Below are 22,415 nucleotides of genomic sequence, written 5' to 3'. Positions count from 1 at the left end.
CAAAAATGTTTTCAAAAATAAAGAAGATGAGTTCATTTCAAAGATGGTAAAAAATAATACTAGCAAAAACTATAAAATCTTTTCTAGAATCAACATTTTAACAACTTCACAAGAAAGGGAGAAAGAGAAAATTTAAAAATGACTAAGACATGCTAGCCAGTACATATAATATAAGATTCTAGATAGGATGTTATTAAAATACAAATGAAGCACAACAAATATAAAAAGAAACAAAAGTTAAATGTGGTCTAGTTCTTGACAAAAATAGCATAATATTTGGTGGATTAGGACAACTTGTACTTAGTCAACCATAAAACTAAGTTGCAATCACGAAGCTTTCATCATTTTCTCAACTACTTATTGTACTTCTTCCCTCCAAAAATCTGCCATTTGGATACATCCCATGCTTCTCACTAAAATTAAAAAACAATATATCATCCAACAAATATAAAGTTAGTTTCATGTAGACTATAGTAGGTACAAGAGAATCTTATGGTTCACGCTGCATTTTATAAACTTAACATCAACTAAACCTACTATAGGTTTCTAATGTACAGAAATATGGGAGCTTTTTTGATAGTTGGAATAGTACTGAATTGGTGATCTGTTTTAGCTGAAAGATGCCTTGAGATGGAGAAATGTCACATCAATATTTCATGGATATGTAAGATTGATTAGTTTGATGCATGAGTCTTGCTAAATATATAGTTGGTTCACTTAAAGGCTTGATACATGCCTAAACATAAATCTAAAACTGGAAATTAGGGTAACAACGGTTTTCAGGAGCAAATACAAATATCTACTTATACGTCACAATTCTAATGATACAAGCTGTATGAATTCTTAATATATTAGGTATTGACTCTCTTAAATTATAAAACCCCGGAATTCCAAAAATGTTATACACTAGTTTAACTTGGCTAAAATATGGTATAACAACAACTATCCAAACAAGCTGTAAGAGTATTGCCTTTGACATGAAAATGTTACTATTGTCAAAGAAAGATAAAAAGAATGTTTATATGATGGGCTCCAAGTTACATGCTAAGTAGAGTACTCAAACTGAGAATTGAAAAGATAAGTGGGGAGTATTTATCGAACAAAGCATTAAAACTACAACGAACATAATCCAATTATTCCTTCAATGATGTTTGGAAGAGTAGTGCTTTTAAGAAGTATATAATACATGTAGATGTTGCAGAATATCTTCAATCCTTTGTGCTAACAACTGATACACTCTTGACTCTTTTAGCTGAAGAAATGACGCACTGTTACAACTTACATAGTAGTATGCGTGTTGGAGTTGGGGAGTGTGAAAATTGTTAAATATAACAAACCCAACATCTGAACCATCGCCCTGGAGTGATCACACAAGATAAGCTAGGATATTACATTGGAGAATTATCGATCATCAAAATGTTTGCCCAACAAAAACTACAGTAATAATAGTTTCATTGAATTTCAATTCCATCAGGTGACATAATGGATTTCAATTCCATCTCCTCCCGAGGCAAAATATATGACCATGCTGATTCCATGGTGACTATTGGTAGTGTTTGCTGAAGATGCCTCAATGCATCAATCATACGATTTGCAGTTTCTTCTGTAGCAAGTTCCTTTTCAGAACACAAAACCTACAGAAGTAACAGACAGTTACTGATTGTTTCCATAAACATAAAATTTAGTTTGATAAACGCCACATTCCACGATACAGTGAGACAATCATATTGGCAAATTAATTTAAAGGACAAGGGAAGTAAAAGAAGTGAATGTTATTTAAAGTTAGATCCTTGAACAGTATTTCTACATAGTTGGTTTTTTCTACTCTACTCTGATAATATTTTACCTTGTTCTTTTATCAGATATTTGCAGCTACAGAGAGCTGATAGTCAAATTGATACTTAAAAAACATAACACAAACAATACAGAATGCAATTTATAGAATTTCATGAGGTTTTACTGTTTTTCTTACAAGAATAAATAAAAGAATCACAGTTGCAAAATCTTCATGTCTATCACAAATGAACAACTCAGTCGAGCATCTAGATCAGCTTTGATTTCACACTGACCTCTGCAAAAACTGAAATAACTTTTGGAAGGTATTCATAATTGGGACCTAAAAGTTCCTTGTCGGACCTGCAAGTGAGAAAATTCAGTAAACAGTAAAAGACTAAAAGGCGTTGATATATGAGATCACATATTAGAGTTTGCACTTCATGTTAATGTTTAGTTTGTCAGTTCAAAACCTAGATAAATCTCAGTAACAACCACCAACAAGATGATTTTGTCAAGTCAGATTCATCTGTATTTAAAGGTTTCACCGCCTAATGAAATTTTGTTATACCAAATATATCAAAACTGTTGCAGATGCACTGTCATTAACTTGTAAACTAGTTACTACAGTATTAATATATTGCTTCACTAATTTCGTCAGACAGATGTTTTTTTAGTTTTCCCTAAATCTAAAATTACAGAATTCATTTAACACAGATACATTCTTTTGTTAAGAACTATTAGAATTTACAATCTCTTCTACAGAAAAGATTTCTAATAACATGTTGCCATTTGTGAATTTTGATATTCTCTTTTGTGGTTCACAACAACATAACGAAAAACAATTTCCAAAAGCAATATAATTGCATTAATTGCTAAGAACTGAGTTTCATTGTTACCCCTGTAAACAGCCTTAATGACCAATGCTAAGATAGCAAAACCAATCCAGAGTAAATGAGCATAGAGCAAACCAATCCAGTACCTTTCGACCATTGAACACAACAGTTCATGAACATGTTTGGCGTCATCCAAGTCAGCTTTTATAGGCAGGCAATTCAACCAAGCTGGAATAATCTGCCAAATGCCTTGGAATAAGAATTAGGGGAAATTACAAGCATAGTAGACTACTCTTGTAAATCTCTATATGCAGGCATTAAAACAAGCATCACACGACTATATCCATGGTCGTTAGCAATTGTTTCTCAGGATGATTCAATTGACTTACTGACTTCTAGATTTTATTAGACTAATATTGAAAAGACAATTATCTGATCCAAACATTATGACATTACTTAAACTTTTTGATGCATGCAATGAAGTACCCAAAATTTATAACTGAAATTTTGGAATGCCAGCTCAAACATATATGAGCTGAAGGTATAAGAAATGCATCAACAGATAAAAAGACATACCTGGGCTAAGTCGATACTTTCACCATGAAACTGGCATATCTTACCAAGTGCAGAAACAGCATTATCATATGCACATACATTCTCAAGTTTAAGAGAATTTTTATGCATTATCACTACATTGATGCTCGACAAAGCTTCTGCAGGTTCAGGTCATAAGATTAAGTGGATACAAAAGAAAAACATATAACTTCTTTTCCCCTTATCCATGATGAAAATGGTCTCAATATCACATTCAACAATGTCATACCTTCAACAATGTGTTTGAAAGAAGTACGACCATATTCCGCCCAAATTCCAAGTCCATAAAGAGCAGCCTGAACATGACATCAGAGTAAGCACAAGTAGCGAATGCAACTTGACTTAAATCTATTACAACCAGTAAGATGTACAAACCTGTCTAACATCTGGGTCTTCATCATTGCTTGCGTCCAAAACTAAAGGAAGACATACATCATAGTACCTAATTTTGACAGGAAGTAACAATCAGATTTTGGAACCCATATTTGAGAAATACCCATACAAATAGACCTACTTTAGAGCTGCTTCAGGGCACTCCTCCATAAGAGCATCAAAGATACAAATAGATGTACATCTTTCACGAGGTGTTTTCTCCTTGGCCTTCACACAAGCAAGAAATATTGGATGTGGAAAACAATAAGATTTAAATGGAAAAAACAGCTAGAGGTTAAGATGACATTGGTTATAACTTACCCACATAGGTAGTAAATATGATGACAACTCGTCAAGGAAAGGCAAGAAAGAAGTCTTGAAAGATTTGATGAATGTGCACAATATTTCACCAACCTATTAAGAACGATAGTATGATTCAAAAATATTGGTAGATTCGAAGTGAAATACTTGTAGAAAGACAACATTGTGTTCTTATAATGCCTGAACTCCATTCTTATATAGAACATACATTGCCAAAAATTACGTCTTCTTGCTTTATTTCGGCCTCCCTCAACAATTCAGCTTCCTCAGCATCAAAGTCTTCTGTTTTTGCTCTCTCCGTGAGTTCTTGTTTTCTATCTGAACTTTTTGTAATGACATGCTTTATTTCATCCACGACGCTAGGAACCTGACTTTCACTGAGAAGTGGTCCACAAATCTGAAAGAAGATACAAAAAGACCACAATAGCAAAAATATTCCTTTGCATTCTAGCTTGCCTTCTGCCACTGTTACTCTTAACTTGACACTACTATGAAATATTAAAAATAATATCCATAAGTTGGCTTATGGAGCCAATCTAATCACAAAGTCAATACGCCAAGTGGATTTTGTGATTATGCTATTTGTCAATGTTTAAACATTTTATTATGGGTTAACCATGTATTTGTAGGTATGAGTTCTACATGCGTTCACACACGTAAAAATCAAATAAAGAGGTCCTCCTTTACTTGATCCCTGAACATATTAGCGTGCAAGTCATTGCTCATTTTCCCCATGTCTTCCTCCGCATAAGAGCTGTACTATAAGCTTTCTTTTGCTTCTAGAGAATATAACTGGTAAGAGTTTGGCGAGTGTCTCGTTTAGATCTCTAGAGAAGGATAAGAAATCGGGTCATATATCTAGAGTGACTACAAAAATTTTGAGGATCTTTTTTACACAAATATACATAGTTCAAACTAATCGGAATTAATTCTTGAACCCGTTGTGTTTAGTCTAAATCCGCCACTAAGAAGAATCCCAACGTATCAGCCTCTTTAGTAACTTGATAATAACCAGAAGGTATTTTGTGTATCATAAAAACCTATGCGTAGCTCAAGACGAGGGGTCGTCTTTGGCTACTGACTAGGGTCAGGGAGGTATCTCCTTGATTAATAGTTGAACATGCTTGATGAACTTAGGGACATGTATATACAATACCTCGAGGTACAAGCACTAAAATCATGTTGTATTTAATGCGTGAGATGTAAAGGCCAACAGTTTGATCGTGTTGGAATATAACCTACCTGCAGGCAGTCGTTCAATTTATCTAGCATGATTGCACATGTTTCTGTCACGTACTCCTGTGCACATGAGAAAACATATCAAGTGTAAATTTTGCAGTATCCAAATAGACGACCCAACTTAATCATTTAATCCACCAAAAAAACAAGGAACAAAAAGAACATAAGTACTGATGTTAAGGACAACCGTGTGTATAGCGTATAGCAAAGACTGTATTATATGGTCTGACAAGTTCTTCGTGGATGACTCACTTTCACCTTTAGCAATCCCTTTCTTAACAGCCAGTTTAGCAGAACGCAACAAGATGGGCATGGCTTAAACAGCATAAATTATAAAATTGCATCAGCAACGGGAAAGATTAAATGAAAACAAAAAAAAAACATATGAAGTCATGAGAATTCTCACTTTTTGCAGCAGATGCCCTGATCTCGTGGGTATAGATGTCAAGAAGCGGAACAAAGATTGAAACAACCTGTTTCATGCATTAACCCATTGATATCACTTGTTTAATTTGACTTCATTCAACAACACATGAAAAGAAAAGAAAAGGCACAGGTTTTCATGCCAACCTGGGAAATCCATGGGTAGAAGTCTTCCTTCAATATATCAGCATAGTTGCGTAGCAAATTACAGGCTTTAGTTTTCACCTCTAGGACATCTCTTTTCTTGACTTTCTCTATACTGCAAAATGTGAAGTGTAAGTGAGATCCTAGGTACCCCGTAACAACCACATCTCGCAGAAGTCTTAGTACTTGTTAAAGAACTAGCTAGAAATCATATTAGAAAGAAGTCTTTACTTAGTTAACTACCCATCTCAAAAAACTAATACGGTTGTTGAGTAAGGCAAAAACAGGTACTCCTAAAGATGTGGTGACTACACATCTTTAGATTAATTTGACTACAGCATTTGGCAATCCAATTCAGACTATGAGTCAGTAAATGTGCGCAGAACACAATGAGAAGAGGCTTGACGACGGACTTTTAGGTTTAAATAGTGCAACATAGATTTACAGCAACTCAATAGCAAAAATTACACAGAAAATGTACACCTTATGTCGCGGTTCCACTTACCATGATCAGATTCATCTATCAAAAGTATGTTCACCTTGTGCCATGGTTCCGTTTGTCATATCGATAGACGTTAAATTTTAAACAAAGCGTCTTGCTTATCAATAAACAACAACCACTACGCCTTGATCCCAAACTGTTTGGAATTGTAATATGAATCCTTAATCTTGATTCCACTCTATTTAAGCATGTTTCGATTCAATACTAAATAATTTATCTTTAGGACAACCTAAGGATTCTCAATTAGATTAACTATTATGACATTTATCTTATACTGTCATAGAGATCCCTAACCAAACTAGACTTCTGTCAAACACTGCACCTATTGTAAGTGTTCCAACAATAACTAAAACTATAATCCCGCTAGTTTAGGCCGCCTATATGGATACTTCTTTCATTGTAGTTTGATCTTCGTTAAACTAATACTTATTCCAACAGATTTTAAGTCTTCTGGGACAACTTCTACCTATGTGTATGACGTCTACCTTGTTCTGTTTAATATCCTCAATCATAGTAGTGTCACACCTATGAACCAGTTCATAGAAGGTTTACGTAGGACAAGCAAAATTATCTCAGGCTACTTCTCTTATTTTATCCTCTATATACTACTTCTTGTTTCAAGTTATCCTCTATATATACTACTTGCACCTTCTCTCTTATGTGGTTATTTCTAAACTTGTCCAGTCTTGTTAATTTGATGGTACATCCGACTTAACATTGCGTTTCTAAGACATTCATCTTGTGGATATGTGTGGTCATAGAGAACTAACACTTATTCGTATAGCATTGATGGTCTCCAGATATTCTATAGTACTTGCCTTTTACTTCAACAGTGTCTTCCTATCATGTAACACTCTTATTCTATTTTTAATATATATATATATATATAAAATCTATCAGGACATTCTCGAGAAAGACTAAGCCTTGATATTTGAACTGTCTACATCTGGCACATCAATTCCTTTTAGTCTCACCTCAAATTTATTCTTCTTATGTAGGATAAACTTGCAATGCATATACCTAATTGTTACTTGTAAAACCCTCTCTCCACAATGTTTTCTCATAGTTCAAGCTTTTGGTTGCCTCTCTTAATAGCTTTGTCAATTATCATTGCATCATCAGCACATATTATACACCGAGATATTTCATCTTTTATATACTGGTTTGCTTGTCCGATTTCTATTGGTTAGAATTTGGTTCTGATATTATTTGAATGAATCTAATCCAGCTTAAAACCTCAAGCAACAGGTGGAGAAGCCCAAGATTTTTGTAAGACCTTTGGATGCGCTTTCACAGGCAATGTAGAGAGAAAGTCAAACCTGGATGATAAAATCTTAGTACCTTTTATTATCTAATTTAAGTTGAGCACATTGAATACAAAAGGGCATGACTACATTCATATAAGGAAGAAACTCCTGCTCCAGGCACTCGCAAATGTTACTACATGCCTGCAATGTAATAAAGAAAATAAAGACATGCCAATCTAGACAGAAATATTAATCTTAAAATCAAGTGATAAACATACGCTTAGCATGTAATAAGTAACAGGATCAATCGCCTTCATTTGTAATATTCCTAGTAATGACATAAGCTCTTCCATAACCTTCAATTACAACAACAAAAAGGAAACAAATAAAGTGAGCTCCATGTTGAGAAATGGCCAGGGGAAAATAAACAAGAATGAGAATGCCAAGACAAGCAGAAAGGAGGGAAACCAAAGTGGAATTGGTAAGAGGAAAGATATCCCTGTCATTATTTTGTTGCACATTATTATTGAAAGTAGTAGCAACTCAAACAAGAGTAATCTACACTACGGTTTGACTATGGTACAGTCATCTGACAAAGCATAACAAACGGAAAAAGAAAGAAGCCATCCCAATCAATGGGATCAATATAGTGTTAAGCATCCCATGAGTATGGAACTGAAAAAGAATGTAGTGGATCCACTGGGCATAATTGATAGAAGACCTGTTTTTCATCATCTCTAAATTTCTCTTTTCCACCAGCAAGCCCAACAGAGCTTATGCACTTTATTGCTCTGGCACGAAGAATGAGATTAGATTTAAGATCTGTGTTTCTCAGGACAGTTTTCAAGTGTGGCATAACAGTGTCATAGTACGTTCGGAAGTGCCCCTGTTGACGTAGAATATATTAGCCTTCATGATTCATAATATAAGTGGAAATAGAACTGAGTCACGAAAAAATGCACCAGTTAATACCTCAACAGATTCAGCTATAGAAGCCAATGCCCTTAATGCTTCTTGTTGGACTATTTGCTTGCCATTCTACATTTCAAGCAACAAAAAGGCGAAAAAGCATCATTAGTCTCTTGCACTTGTCAGCAGTGACATACTTTTGTAATTTGTCGGCCTCTATATTTCCACACCTGTATTAGTACAAGCAGTTTGTTAACAAAATCATCTAGGTAAGGAATCAAAGTTTCTGGCTTGTCAGGCACACCGAAGTCCACGAGAGCTGTCATTGCACATGCCTATGAAAATGCCGAAAGAGGAAAGGACAAAATTAGTTGGAATCAACAACTGAATGGAGGCGTAGCACATCTACAAAAAGTTTAGGCCTAAGATTGTTCTGGAAACTTTATTTAAGGGTATACTTTAGACATCTCCCCATACATTTAATAATTATTACTTCCTCTATAATCCAACAAATTACAATCACTTAACGTTCTTGTAAGTCAGCAAGAGAGCTATTAATGCAACCAAAATAAAGTTGTAAAAGAAAATTTTCCATAAACACACACGTGAATCTAATAAGTTAGATAAAATTATAATACTAATTTTAAAAGGTTCTAGAAGGGATGTTACACAATACATCCTTCATTTGCCTCATGCTGCAGAAAAGCACAAGTGACTGTGTGACTAAGCAAATTAAAACATATATAGCCAAGAGACTTCTTAGAGTATTTCAAAGATTATGTCAAGATATCACATGAAGAGCCAACTCCCACAGTACAGGATATATCACATAGGACAAACCTGCACTCGTGAATGAAAATCATCCAGAGCTGCTGACAATGCAAGCAATACTTGGTTATAGAATTGTTCTTGCAAATGTGGAGAGAACTCAGCCAACAACTGGCCAATTGCATAGCAAGCGGCATATCTTACTCGAGGATGAGGATCTTGCAAAACATTTAGGACCAAATCGACCACTTGCTCCAGATTCTTAATCATCACCTGTAATAGCAAAGAAGCCATGATTCCAAGGTAATCACCTAAGAGAAGACAAAGTAGTATACGGCATTCTGGTATAGTAATGTGCGCATGGGGGCAAACTATCTTATAAATTTAAGCAGTTTGCCAGCAAAAAGCCCCTCTTAATGCTACGAGTTAAAATAATAGTATGTGTTATAATAAAACCAAAAATACAGCCATAATAATTGTATACACAACTAAATAGACAACACTGTTGTACCTTTAAGCAACCTTTGGCAATATGAGCAAGTGCAATGAGAGCTGCATGTCGTTTCTCCCACTCTGGGGCAGCCAAGTAAGCAGATATCTGCTCTATAGCAATATGAGCAACAGAGTTACCTCCTAATGCAGCAGAAAACCGCTTTAAACAGTTCATACCAACGTGGTAGTTAATTGTTGCCCCTGTATCATCAAACACGGTCTCGGCAGTATGCCAAGCTGGGTCATCCTTAGTATCTAGTGTTAACTTTAATAACATAGCAAAGCATCTGTTAATGAACAACGGCAGCTTCTTCATCATTCCTGGGGCCCTCTTTCTCGTCTCAACCAAAGTTATCAAAAATTCAATTGCTAAGTACCTTGTCCCTTGTTCCAATTTCTCCTCCTCAGCTATCTCCAATATTGAACCCACAACAACAACTAGTTGCAGCCTGAAAAAACCAGGGTCATACTTGGCCAATTCTAAAAGGGATTCAAGCGTTTTCCGGGCTGCCTCACCGTTGCTCGATGCGTCAGCCAACGTCAGCGTCCTCATCATACCTGGTAATAGATCCTGAAAACGCTGTTTTTCATTTGAATTCGGTATGAACTGAATGAGGCTGGTCACAGCACTCAGGGCATCCATCCTCAATTCAATATTAAAAGTATCATCATTTAGTAAACTTAGGAATAACGAGTGCATATTTGTCACCCAGCGGAATATTGGTTCGTTCCCAACCACTGCAAGGTCAAAAAAGAAATTAGGCCAGTTGTTATCAGGGAGAAGTGAAGCAGCCAACTTTGAAACGATGTCGCAGAGCTTTATTATAACAGATTGTGATTCTTCAATCTTCATATGACTAAGAAGAACATACTTGATGCTTGATTGAGTCCCCTCACTTAGATTGCCCCAAGTGGACCAGTCAATGTCGTCATCCCGATCACTAAGAAACTCGCAGAGGAGTACAGCGCACCTTGGAGGGAAATCAAGGTTATCGGAATAGCAGAGAAAGTCAATAAGGTTGTTAGCAAGAGACTCAGGATCCTTGTGCTTCATCAGGTTGAACATTGACTTAGCCTCCAAATGTTTTTCCTCGGAGTTCCACATTTCATCGGAAATTAAAGTTTCAAATGCCTCTTCTGAGTCGGTCCCGAGAATTTCCTCCATTTCGGCCCTCTGGAACTCAGTCGATTCCGTATCCATGAGAGAGAGAGAGTTGCGAGAGACAACTATGGAGTTTCAAATACTAGTAGTACTTATTTTACTTAACTGTAGAGATTTCTCGACTTACGTAAGAATTTATACCAATTAAAAAAATTAACAAAAATGAAGAAGAAACAGCAGCCCTTTTAGCCTTGTATTTGTCATGAATGAAATTTAAATATGACAGAAAACTTAATAGTACTTTGTTTTTAAATGCTCTGCTTACCCTAAAAACTAGATAACAATTAAACTTATAATATAATTTTAAAAATATGTGATTTCATCTAATACTAATTGATAAACGTAAAGATTAGTAATATAAATTGATAATTAAATAAAATAAACCAGTGTTTGAACATGATTCAGCCCTCGAGCTTGAATACTCTCGAGCTAGTTTGTGCAAGAACAGTTAAAATGTAACAAGCTAGTGAATAAGAATATATGCCAGAAAGTATTGTATTGCTTTGATGTGCATTAATGTAATGTGACGTGCTTACAAATGATGGGGACTCCTCTTTATATAGTAGAGGAGTCCTAATTATGGTATAACTCTAATTATAGAAGGAAATCACATGATTAGCTAATTAACAGCCTTTGATTTGATCCATTCCGAGATTTCCGCCGCGATCTTCGATCAGTCACGGATATCTCTCTTTCCTGTTATCGTGCTTCGCTCGGAGTTTGCCTTGTTTGATCTCGATTGCCGCCGGCTAGGGGTGTCAATGGTTCGGTTCGACCGGTTATTTTATAAAATTTGTACCATACCAATTTTTTGGTTATTCTATTATGTATAACCAAAATTAGACTTTTCGAAACCGTCCCAATCATGTCGGTTTCTCTTCGGTATCGATACGGTTCGGTTAATTTTCGGTATTTTTTTTAATATCATGTAAAATTTACCAGTAGAAGTAGAATTGCAATAGCATACGTTCTTTTATAGGACTTAGCAAAACTCTCTAGACATTTTAACTGTTTAAAGGGTGATGAAATAAAAAAAAAGATGGCTAGAGTATAGATCCATCAACTATTCTACAACAGCGTAAAAGAAATCAAACAAAGGCAAAGAAAATATTAATCACACGAGTTGAAAGATATACCAAGGTGGGACTCAAGAATAAAGTCTATAGAAGATTAAATATTCAAAAAGATAAATCTAAGTTATATGAAAGGAAACATATTTGATACATTATAGTTTGCTACTCATAATCGCTAGAATACTTTGTGTCTTGCTAATAAAGATACTTGAAATAACTTAGTTTAAGTAAAAGTAGCATAATATGTTTTAGGAATTAGTATTTTGAATTTAATTACTTGTTGGCTTGTAATAGTTTTCATAATTCCAAGGCTCAAAGAAAATTTAATGCATTATTATTTTTAAACTTACTAAATAAATATACTTTCTACATGTAAAATTTATTCGATACGGTTCGGTATTTTTTCGATTCTACCCTAATTATCGGTGCGGTTATATATTTATATAAAAACCTACGATTTCTTAAAAAGAAACCTAAAAATCGGTTCGGTGCGGTACGGTTCGGTCGGTTTAGTCGGTTTTCGAATATCCATTGACACCCTTACCGCCAGCTTCGACCTCGGCAGGTATTTCGGTTCTCGAACACAGCACCTTGCCTTCGTCACTTTGATCCGCTCCACTTCGAGGCTAACCCTCGAAGCAATTCCCTAGTTTCGATTAAATAGTAAAATCGGGTAGACCCGATTTTAACCGTATACAGATAGTCCCATCGTTTCTTGGAGTGTAATAAAAAGAAACGAATTGAGCCTTCGATTTTGTACCTCGACTGGTTATGATGTCACCCTCATGACGTAAGCGACTGAAGTGTCCCGTCGGTACAGTTCCCAAAATTATTAATGAGCGTCAGTTGGTGGTCGGCGACCAGTGTATTTGAACTGTCATAGCGAACATTATAGATAGGTTTTCCTCATAATTTCTCAAACTTTACTTTCAAACTTCTCTTAATCTTCAGAGCGATCTACTTCTTCCAAGTTTTTCAGTTCTGCAAACTTTTCAAATCATGCTGTCAACCTTCTATCAAAACAACAAATCTTATCTTCTTCTTTCTCTAAACCCATATAAAAATGGCAAAAACGTCAAAAATTGTTCCTCAAAAGGAAAAAACTTCTTCATCGCGGTTAGCCGGCGATAAAATGCCGGTGGAGCCACACCTTGAGGAGTGTGTTCCCGGGGGTGTGATCTTACTTCCGACATTAAAGTCGAGAAAACTTCGTCGGTCCCTGGTCAATGCGAGCCAATGTCGAGATATATATGCTCGATAATTGAGGGCGAACTCGAGCAGGTGAAGAAAGATTGCCATTGGGAAGGTAAAGAAGTGGTGATTCTGACCCCCGAAGAAGACATCACTACTCATGTAAAAGGGTTTGTAAGTGTTTACACTTAACTTTTCACACCGGGCCCTGTCGATCCCGTCATCATTGACTTCTGCCGTCAATACCAAATAACCCTAGGCAGATCCATCCCTCTTTTTGGCGGATCGCCATTCTGCTCCGATTCTACGTGAGCAAGGTCGAAGGGATGCCTTTCACCCTCGATCATCTCATCAGAATATATAGCCCCCGTCTTTATCGAGGCGAGTTAATAAGGCTTCAACGTCGGGCTACCAATGTGTTGTTCTCGAGCATAGATGAGGACAAGGATCGAGGATGGATGGGCCGGTTCGTTCAAGTGAGGACTTCCAATATAATCCCGGACGAGAAGATGTCATTCCCCGACGAATGGAACATGAAGCATAAGTACAAACCCACCTATAGCTTCTGTTTATTGCTTTGTTTCTTTTTCCTTTTCTCATCGACATCCTTTCGTATGATGCAGCGGTTTCTTGGGTGCTTGGTGCAATTCTAAACCTCGAGATCTGGGTTTTGAAACTGGCTTCGACCTCTTCGTATGTTGAGCGCTAATAGTGCCATTTGGAAAAGGCCGATGGGAGGCCAAAAATCATGGTAAGCTTCTTTACATGCATTTGATGCTCTTCTTTAAAATGTTTCTTTTCATTTTTACTTGATTTCCTTTCATACAGGTCTCGGAGACAATGCTGTAATGAGGCCCCCGTCCGGGGAGGAAGAAAACATTTCCCAACTGCCCGCTCTGAAATAGAAGAAAGAGCGAAAACAGAAAGAAGTCTTGAGTTCCACGAACCTGGACGAGCCAAAACTTAAGAAGAGGCGAGCCCGCAAGGGTGAGGTTATTCCTTTATCGGTGGAGTTGATCCAACTCTTAAAAGAGGAGGAAGAAGAAGAAGAGAAAAAGGATGATACTGGTCTAGTGGCTCGAACATGAGCTAGCACTAAGGGTCAAAAGGCCACCAGATTGGTCGAAAATGGAGATACTCAACTGGAGTCCCCAAGTTGATGGGAGACGAGGTAACCCTACCTCGGGGTAAGAAGACATCGTAAATGGCTGTGGAGGCCAGCCCCGAGGCTGTTCGAAATAGAGAGAGCACCCCGAGTGACCCACTTGGAGCAATAAAAATCGGAGACTCCCCTCCGTTTCCTTTATTCTCAGATGAGGAAGTTCGAGAGGCTCGGGCCATGCAGACTCCTCACGTAGAAGGTGCCCTTAGAGGGGAAGACCTTTTCGTGGCTGTTTTGCTGGGGTTGACGATGTTGTTGGCTCGAGTGTTATGGCAACATCGAAGAAGGATTCGAGTGGGGCTCCGAGTCTCTTCGATGAAGCACAACAGGCTCTGAATCGGGTAAGATTTTGACTCTCTTTGTTGATATCATACTTGTGTTTCTTCCTTTCTTATATAATCTCTTTTCTTCTATCTGTGCAGGCCTTGGCGCTTTATCAGGAGGCATTATCCAAATCTCGAGCGGAACTAGGTCGGCATGAGACCGATATTCAAAGGCTTACCGAGGAGAAGAATGCTCTCAAGCTTATTGGTGAGCAAAAAGAAAGAGAAATCGAAGGTCTCTAAGCTGCTGTGGCCCAGAAAGAACAAAGTGAACTGACCGAGCATGTAAGACGCTTATGGCCTCGGTTTGGGAGTGACGGCTAATGATTCGATCTCACAGGTCCAATATCTACATGAAACGATAGGGTAACTCCAAGGAGAGGTAGATGAGGTAAAGGCAGAGACTTTAATGTGGAAGCAAAATATGGATCGTCTTTCCTCGGAGAAAGAGGCTACTCGAGCCCAACTGTTAGTGGCCGAAAGTTATGTCACGCCCCGAACCTGGGCCTGGACGTAACACGACACTTAGTGCCTGACTACATGTGACCGAGCGAACCAACTGGCTGGTTGAATCAACATGTGATATCATAACATACTGAATGCGGAAGATAAACTAACACATGCTGATATACTGAAATTCTGAATGATATAAATCAAAGTGCGGAAATACTAATATAATTCTGAAACATATTTGTAGCCAACATAGCTTAATATGAAAAGCCTGTGACTCTGTCTAACTGTTACTCTAGTCTATGAAGTACCGAAAATACTAACTATTTGTAAATACTGAAAGGCTGTAAAGTAATGATAACGCCCCGGAAGAGCTGGGGATCACCAAACAATTGATACGAGAGTCCTAGCGCTCTAAATCGTCAACCTGTAAATCATTACCTGCATTATGAGATGCAGGCCCCGGGCAAAAGGGACGTCAGTACATTTGAATTGTAGTGTTATGTAAAGCAACTGAAAGAAAGAATTAAAAATGCTAAAACTAAAACTAAGCTGATAACTGAGAATTGATAATTAATAACTGAAATGATAACTATTGAAACTGAAACTGAAATGATAACTGATAACGGATAACTGATAACTGATAACTGATAACTGATAACTGATAACTGAACTGATAGTTGGTAACTGAACTGATAACTGATAACTGAAATGATAAAGGAAGTAATGATATGAATACTCTCTATTCTGAATGATGAACAACCTGTTTATCTGAATATTAAACTGCGGCCTCAGACCCAATATCTATATATGTGCACAAACTGCGGCCTCGGGCCCAAGTATACGTTTACATAACTGCGACCTCAGGTCCAAAATGCATAAAGCATAAACTGCAGCCTCAGGCCCAAAGATGCATAAAGCATTAACTACGGCCTCAGGCCCAAAGATGCATAAAGCATTAACTGCGGCCTCAGGCCCAAATATAGGTGTTCAATATTCAGGGATTTAAAATCAGGAACTGAGAATCATTCTGCAATACATGATAGTGAAATACTGAATCACACTGAGTTACATGATACTGGAATACTGGATTACGCTGAGTTACATAATATTGGAATACTGATTAGGACTAGACTAAGACATGTATTCTTGAACTGATTATGAACCCTGAAACTTTAACTGTTTATGACATGTTGAGTAAGCTATACTGAGACTTAGGGACATCAAACCCAAGTCTATATTGAATACAAACTGAGCTCAGAACGTTCAGAATGAAAGTCATGAACGAGTTATGAAGCTAGAGAATAGAAGTTCTACAACTATTCAAAGAACTAGGCTTAAATATATTTCTGAGGCAATTGATACGTCGTAAAAGAAACGTAATGTATGGAGAATCATTAACATTCCCAAACATAGAGAGTTAGCCTCACATACCTTAACTTCCTTCTCTTGAGCGTAATACAACATTCGCCAACTCTTTCAACTTCAATCTATATCAATACAAGTCAAAGGTATTCCATATTAGCAATAATACGCATGTTTTGGTCACTTAGGCATTTTCTCAAACACTTGGTGGTATAAAGCTTCATAACCCTTATTAATGGTGTCTCTACACCCAATAACTCATTCTCTTGCTCCTAAATAAATTCTAAAGTCTCAAATGATTATAATCAACATTATTCTTTATCACCAATAAGGTAATCAACACTCATAACCAATAATAACCAATCAACAACCAAAACCTATCACCGTTTATGCTTTTCTATCAGACTCATCAACTCATATCTCATGAAATAGAGTCTATAATCATTCATTCAATGATAGAATCAATTAGAGGGTGAAGATATTACCTTTTTGACGCTCAATCTTCTCGAATTCGAGTTCTAGGGCTTCTTCTCTCAACAAGGAGGTCCCGATCGAATATTTAATGATATGGAGGGTTTAACCATGTTAATAAGATGTTGGAAAATTGAAATTAACTTAGAATCACCGTTAGAACTTACCTTGCATGGTGGAAGGACCCTTAAGGAGTTAGGTTTTTGAGAGTTCCCCTTTCTAGAGCAAGGTTTTATGTTTTGGGGCTGTGGGGAAAAAATATAGCTTTAAAATGACCCCCACGAGCGCGCCCGCACACCTGGAGACCTGCCTGTGCTACTGACCATGCTAAATGACAGTAACACTGCCTTAAAATTAGCATGGGCGCGCTATGGGGCGCGCTACCGGGCACGCATATTGCATACTATTCTGTAAAATGCACATAACTTTTTGCACAGAGATCCGTTCAGGATCCATAATATATCGTTGGAAATATATTTCAAAGGTCTACAACTTTTATGCTTTGAGTTTTCCCAAATTCCTTACACAATTTTACTAAACTCTATTGGAATACAGACTTTCTGCAAACTTTGTCGATTTTGTCAAATCTTATGCACCTTACTTTCCATCTTGATTTTGAAACAACTATTTTCGCCCATAATCATCCCGATGGGACTTCACATGCCCAAAATATAACCTTACTACTCCTTTAACTCATTCATACTTGAGCCGAATTTACGGGGTGTTTCCAGGGCATGAAGGAGAAAAGCTCAGGTCAGCCCAAGAAAAATGGAGGAGCTCAAGGGTCTGTTGGCCATTGAACTCGCAAAAGCCAAATCTGAGGTTGAAATGGCTAAATCGATGCTGAGGCGATCGTGGTTGTCTTCTGATCTGATGCCGAAGCCGCTCAAGCTCGAGCAAAAGAAATTTCCGATGCTGCTCAGGCTCGAGCAATCCGTGTTGCTGAGCATGCTAAATGTTAGTCTCGAAGAGATACTCTTGAGGAGATTCATGCTCGTGGCTTTAACCTTGCTGATGAGATCGAGAATGCGAAAGAGCTTGAGGCTGAAGCTAAACCGTTGCTCTCCTCTGACAATGATGATTTTGGGAGCACGAGTGGTTCCGAGGGTGGAAAAGATGAAGATGAGGCTCCCGGGGAGGATTAGGCATTTAGAATTCTTTCTATTATTTTTTTGAATTTTTTGTGTAGAGTCCTAATCGATCCACGTAAATATTTTCGTATATAAAAGATCTTTTTTCTCTTTGATTTGTCTTCATTTCAATTTCTGCCCCATACAAATTCCGTTTTGACCATGTCTTGAAAATTCATAAGTATGAGGCTTGGGCAATTTGATCAAAATCGGACTAGTGTAGTTTTTATAATCGAGTGAGTATTTGCTCGAACTCGAAGTAGGACGACCCTTAGGTTTTAGTTGAGTGAGGATGATTTCTCAAACTAAAAAATGGCCCTTAGGCTCTTGAATTAGGCCGATATGGCCTTAAAATTTTCTCCCTTTTTGGGTAAAAAAGTTAATCATAAAAATTTGTTTGTGCCCTAGCATCAAATAAATCTGTTAGGATTTTCGAAGGTCAGAGTTATCGGAACTCTTTGCTTTGTTACGCCTTAGCATGAAATGATTTTGTTCAGGAGTTCAAACAATTCGGTACCCCTTAGGGCTTTTGGGGGGCTGATATGATCAAAATCCTTTGTAAATTTGCCGAGGGTAGCCTTTTAAACCGGTTTTATGAAGATATTTGAAGGCCTATTTTATTACGAAATTCGGACTTCTCCAAACTGTGTTAGTTTGGCCGTAGCCTTTAATTTGGGATTTGCCTCTTGGGCTTGCTTCCTGATTATACTTCGAACTTGTTCAAAGTGTCAGTCCCGAGTACGGCGGATGTGGCCTATGAAGTTGAGGGTTGCCTTTTTATGGTCTTACGATCTCTAGATTTTAGTAATTCAAACATGTTGATTTTTGGGACGACAGTCCCTGAGTAGCTCGGCCTTCGAGTCAGTTTCCGTAATAGATCATAAGTACGAGATAGTGAAGTAAAATTTTCTAAGACACAGAATATTTGGAAAAGAAAAATACTTCTCTTCATATATTATACATGAGTACATGTTTACTTTTTAGGGCTCGAGTAATCTATGTGAGCACAGTTCGTTTGACCGTTTGACCCTTAAAATTTTTTACCTATCGAGACCCAGACGACACGAAGTATCTTCCTTGTAACGAAGTTGATATCCGAGGGTGATGCCCCCTCCCCCCCAGTATTCGAGGTTGATTGCGAAGAAGCCTTGGATGTTGTTGAATTGTCCCCAGGTAGCACAAATAATTATTGCCTCGTTAAAAACCTTGCCGGAAAAACCCATTTGGGACAAAAACCAATCTAAGGGAAAAATAGTGCAACGTGTGCTTTAAAACCTAAGGTCTTTGTGTTGAAGAGTTCCTCGATGTCTTCGATCGAACACCTACATTTGGTTAGTATAAAATATAAACGAAAAATGTAGAAGGTTGTACCTTAGCAGTAATATCGTTTGAGAAGTGATACGTTCCAATTGTTTGGTAATTGCTTGTCGTCCATCGTGCCAAGTGTAAGCACGTGATTTTTGCCCAATATGAGAATTACTCCCAAAAAATTCAAAAATAAAATGATTTTTCTTTGGTGTGCAATTTTTGTGATATTTTGAAGAATTATTTGTATTTGTCTGTGCGTGTTTATTCGCTAAATTAATAAAAAATACAAAAATATGTCGCATTTTGCATGTATGATTTAATTCTACAATTGTTAGTAATTAAAATTGTTTTACAAAAATTAAAAATTACAAAAATAGGCATCGTTTGCATTTTTAGCATTTAATGTCCAAATATACAATTTTATGCTTAATTAATACTTAATTGTGCGTTAATTGTTATTGGGAGTTAATTTGCGCCTTTATAACTTAATTTAGTTCTTAATAATAGTTTAAGTATTTTTATAATTTAGTTTTAGAAAAACAAAAGAAGAAAAGAGAGCGAAAATATAAAGAAAGTCGGAATTGGGCCTCTTCTTCAATTTCAAGCTATAGGCCCAAAAAATGGCCCAATCTTCCCTACGACCCAGTCCATTTCGAACTGGGTCGACCCAGTCCATAACCCAACACCCCTATTATCTTACAAACAACACAAAACAAAAGAAAGAAAGAAGAAAAAACCCTAAAAAACTAAGAAGTCATCCGCCCCCACCCCTCCTATCTTCTTCTTCTTCCTCAAGCTTCTCCACCTCCCATGGCTGCCCTTCCTCACGCCTCCACCACCTCAACACACACACACACACACACGACATTCTCCATCGTCCCATCGACCCCAACACGAGCATCCATGGCTGCTTTCTCCCCCCATTTCCCGTTGTCGAAACCAAATGACCATTGGAGTAGCTTCACGTCCGCCATTGTTGCTGCGTTTTCTTCCAGTCGTTGCAGCTGCTACTGCTGTTCCTTCGTCATCCATGGAGGGCCTTCTACTTCCATCTTCTCAACTTCAAGTCCAAGCGACCAAGCTGCTCCGTTCTCCAAAACGCAGCAATGAGAGCTGCTCGAAACCAGCCCAAAAACGAGCTCCATTGTCGCTCCGTCGTGTTGCTGCGTCGCTGCGTCTTCAGCTTCACCATTGCTGCTGCTGCTCACGTTTCTACTCCAGCTGCTTCTCGCCGGGTCTGCCTTCGTCCTCTTCGTCGAGCTCAAGCTTGAGCTCGACATCCATGGACGCCGCTGTTTCTTCTTCATCGAAGCCCAACTCCATCGCGCTACTGCTGCTCCGTTCCAGCTGCTTCTTGCTGCGTTTTTCTTCATCTTTCACCTCAAATGATGCTTGTTTCTTTGTCGTCTTCAAGTCCGTTTATGCCCAAGTTCGTTGGTTTCGTTTAGAGTTCGTTCGATGTTCGTCGTTGGACATTCACGGTTAGTTATTCTAAGTTCTATTACGTCCATAATTTGTTTGATATTTTCAGATTTTGAATTAGCATAAGTTTGCTTTATTTTTCTTATTTTGTTTTAGATAAAAATTGTTAGTTTAGTTATATTGTTGTTAGATTTAAGTTGAAGATTTAATTTAATTATTTTCAGTTTGTTTTATTAATTTTAAGAGGATTTAGTTTTAATGTAGAAAGGTGTTAGTTTAAATCGTTTAAATCCGTTGTTTGTTGTTAATATAGATTTAATTCGTATTCATTTTTTGAAGTTGGTTTTAATTTAGTGATTTAATGTGAAGTTATGTTTTGGTTTTAATTTTTGGATCATGCATCTTTGTTATAAGTTTCGTTGGATTTAATTTAAGAAAGATTAGTTGATTATTTGAAGATTAGTGATTTGAATATGTTTATTTGTTTTGTTTAAGTTTAATTCAAAGTTTGAACAAAGTTTGTTTGTTATTGTTATTGTATATTTTCATTCATGTTCATACTTTGTTTGGTTGATCTTGAATCCGAAATTTGTATAGTTTGATTTCTTGTTTACCATTTATGATTATTTCTTGAATGGTCTCATAATCTTGTTTAAAGTTTAATATAAGAATTGTTTGTTGTAATGTTGTTAGTAGTTGATTTTAAGTTCAATATGATTGAAGTTAGAAATCTAAATATACTTGTTTGTTGTTGTTGTTTAAATCCGAAAATAGGTTTGTTGCTAAAATATTGTTCAATCAAATTTTAGTTGTTCTTTGTTGTTCAATTTGTGTTCATGTGATTTGTTGTTGAAATGTTGTTAAAATCGTGTTCATGTGATATTGTTGTTATGATGTTCATCCATGTTCATATTGTTGTTTGAACATTGTTAGAAATTGATCATATTGTCTATATTTTGGTTAAGTTTGATTAATTGATGTGTTATAGCTGATGGGTAGTTTGGTAAATTTGTAATACGTTCAGGGGTAGTTTGGTAATTTCAGTAATGTCGGAAGGGGTAGTTTAGGAATTGTACATTTTGAAATTGTTTATTTGAAGCATGGGGGACAAAATGAAATGGGGTGGGTTGTGATATGATTATTTAATATAAAGGGGGACAAGATTTAAATTAAAGGGGAATCTTGCATTATTTTAATTAAAGCATGGGGGACAAAATATAATGGGGTGGTGTGATATGTTTATTTAATGTAATGGGGATGAGTGGAAAGATAATGGGTTGGGTAGAGAAAAAGTATTGATTTAATTGATTAAAAGATTTATGGGATGGGATTATATATATGGGAAGTCTTGAAGACAAATGAGGATAACAAGAAAATAGAGAGAGAGAACACATACTGACGAGAAAAAATACACACACAGATAGAGAGAAAAAACGGACAGAGAATAGAAGAGAGAAAAATTCCGAAAAAATATTTAAGCTTTCAAAATAAAAATAAAAGCTAAAAAATCTACTGCTTTCTTTCTTTGTTTGAAATTAGTATTAATGGTTGTTGTTTCATTTAAAGCTTAAAGCTTTTGTTTTTGGGATTACTACTCCACCGGTCTGTTACCGGTTTGTTACTGTTGCTGGGCAGTTGTTCTGTTGCACTGTTATTACTGTTGCTGATTTTCATCTTCATTTTCTTTTGCTTCCTATATCAGGTACATATCTTTTAAACTCATGTTGTGAAGAGCTTC

At 36.9% G+C, this 22,415-nt stretch overlaps 1 protein-coding gene across 2 annotated transcripts; it reads right to left on the bottom strand.

The window, feature by feature from the left end:
- Positions 1 to 1,107: 1,107 nt before the first annotated feature.
- Positions 1,108 to 10,924, bottom strand: LOC107798318 (uncharacterized). Of its 2 annotated transcripts, none has more exons than XM_016621290.2 (20): positions 9,640 to 10,921; positions 9,201 to 9,401; positions 8,591 to 8,695; positions 8,424 to 8,489; positions 8,173 to 8,337; positions 7,730 to 7,807; positions 7,546 to 7,652; positions 5,706 to 5,817; positions 5,542 to 5,608; positions 5,323 to 5,450; positions 5,139 to 5,195; positions 4,105 to 4,293; positions 3,897 to 3,989; positions 3,718 to 3,803; positions 3,579 to 3,645; positions 3,433 to 3,499; positions 3,186 to 3,322; positions 2,756 to 2,847; positions 2,070 to 2,136; positions 1,108 to 1,634 (listed from the first exon to the last, which is right to left on the bottom strand). In XM_016621290.2, the coding sequence occupies exons 1-20, from the start codon at positions 10,819 to 10,821 to the stop codon at positions 1,452 to 1,454; spliced, it is 3,249 nt and encodes a 1,082-aa protein (XP_016476776.1). In that variant the 5' UTR covers positions 10,822 to 10,921; the 3' UTR covers positions 1,108 to 1,451. The 2 variants fall into 2 exon arrangements, 1 of the variants encoding a protein (XP_016476776.1); XR_012702434.1 differs by having other exon boundaries at positions 1,499 to 1,634; positions 1,973 to 2,136; positions 9,640 to 10,924.
- Between the last annotated feature and the right edge of the window lie 11,491 nt (positions 10,925 to 22,415).

The sequence above is a fragment of the Nicotiana tabacum genome, chromosome 18 (genome assembly GCF_000715075.1).
Source record: "Nicotiana tabacum cultivar K326 chromosome 18, ASM71507v2, whole genome shotgun sequence".
Classification (NCBI taxonomy): domain Eukaryota; kingdom Viridiplantae; phylum Streptophyta; class Magnoliopsida; order Solanales; family Solanaceae; genus Nicotiana; species Nicotiana tabacum.
The sequence above is the reverse complement of the archived record's forward strand: the minus strand, read 5'-3'. Positions and strand labels throughout refer to the sequence as shown.

What these genes read in the sequence shown, in the direction of transcription:
- LOC107798318 (XM_016621290.2), bottom strand. Translation starts at nt 10,821, where the DNA reads ATGGATACGGAATCGACTGAGTTCCAGAGGGCCGAAATGGAGGAAATT. An exon ending in TTGTGTTCAATGGTCGAAAG is followed by an intron (nt 2,137 to 2,755) that starts GTACTGGATTGG and finishes TCTCACTTGCAG; the next exon opens with GTCCGACAAGGAACTTTTAG. An exon ending in TTATTTCAGTTTTTGCAGAG is followed by an intron (nt 1,635 to 2,069) that starts GTCAGTGTGAAA and finishes TTACTTCTGTAG; the next exon opens with GTTTTGTGTTCTGAAAAGGA.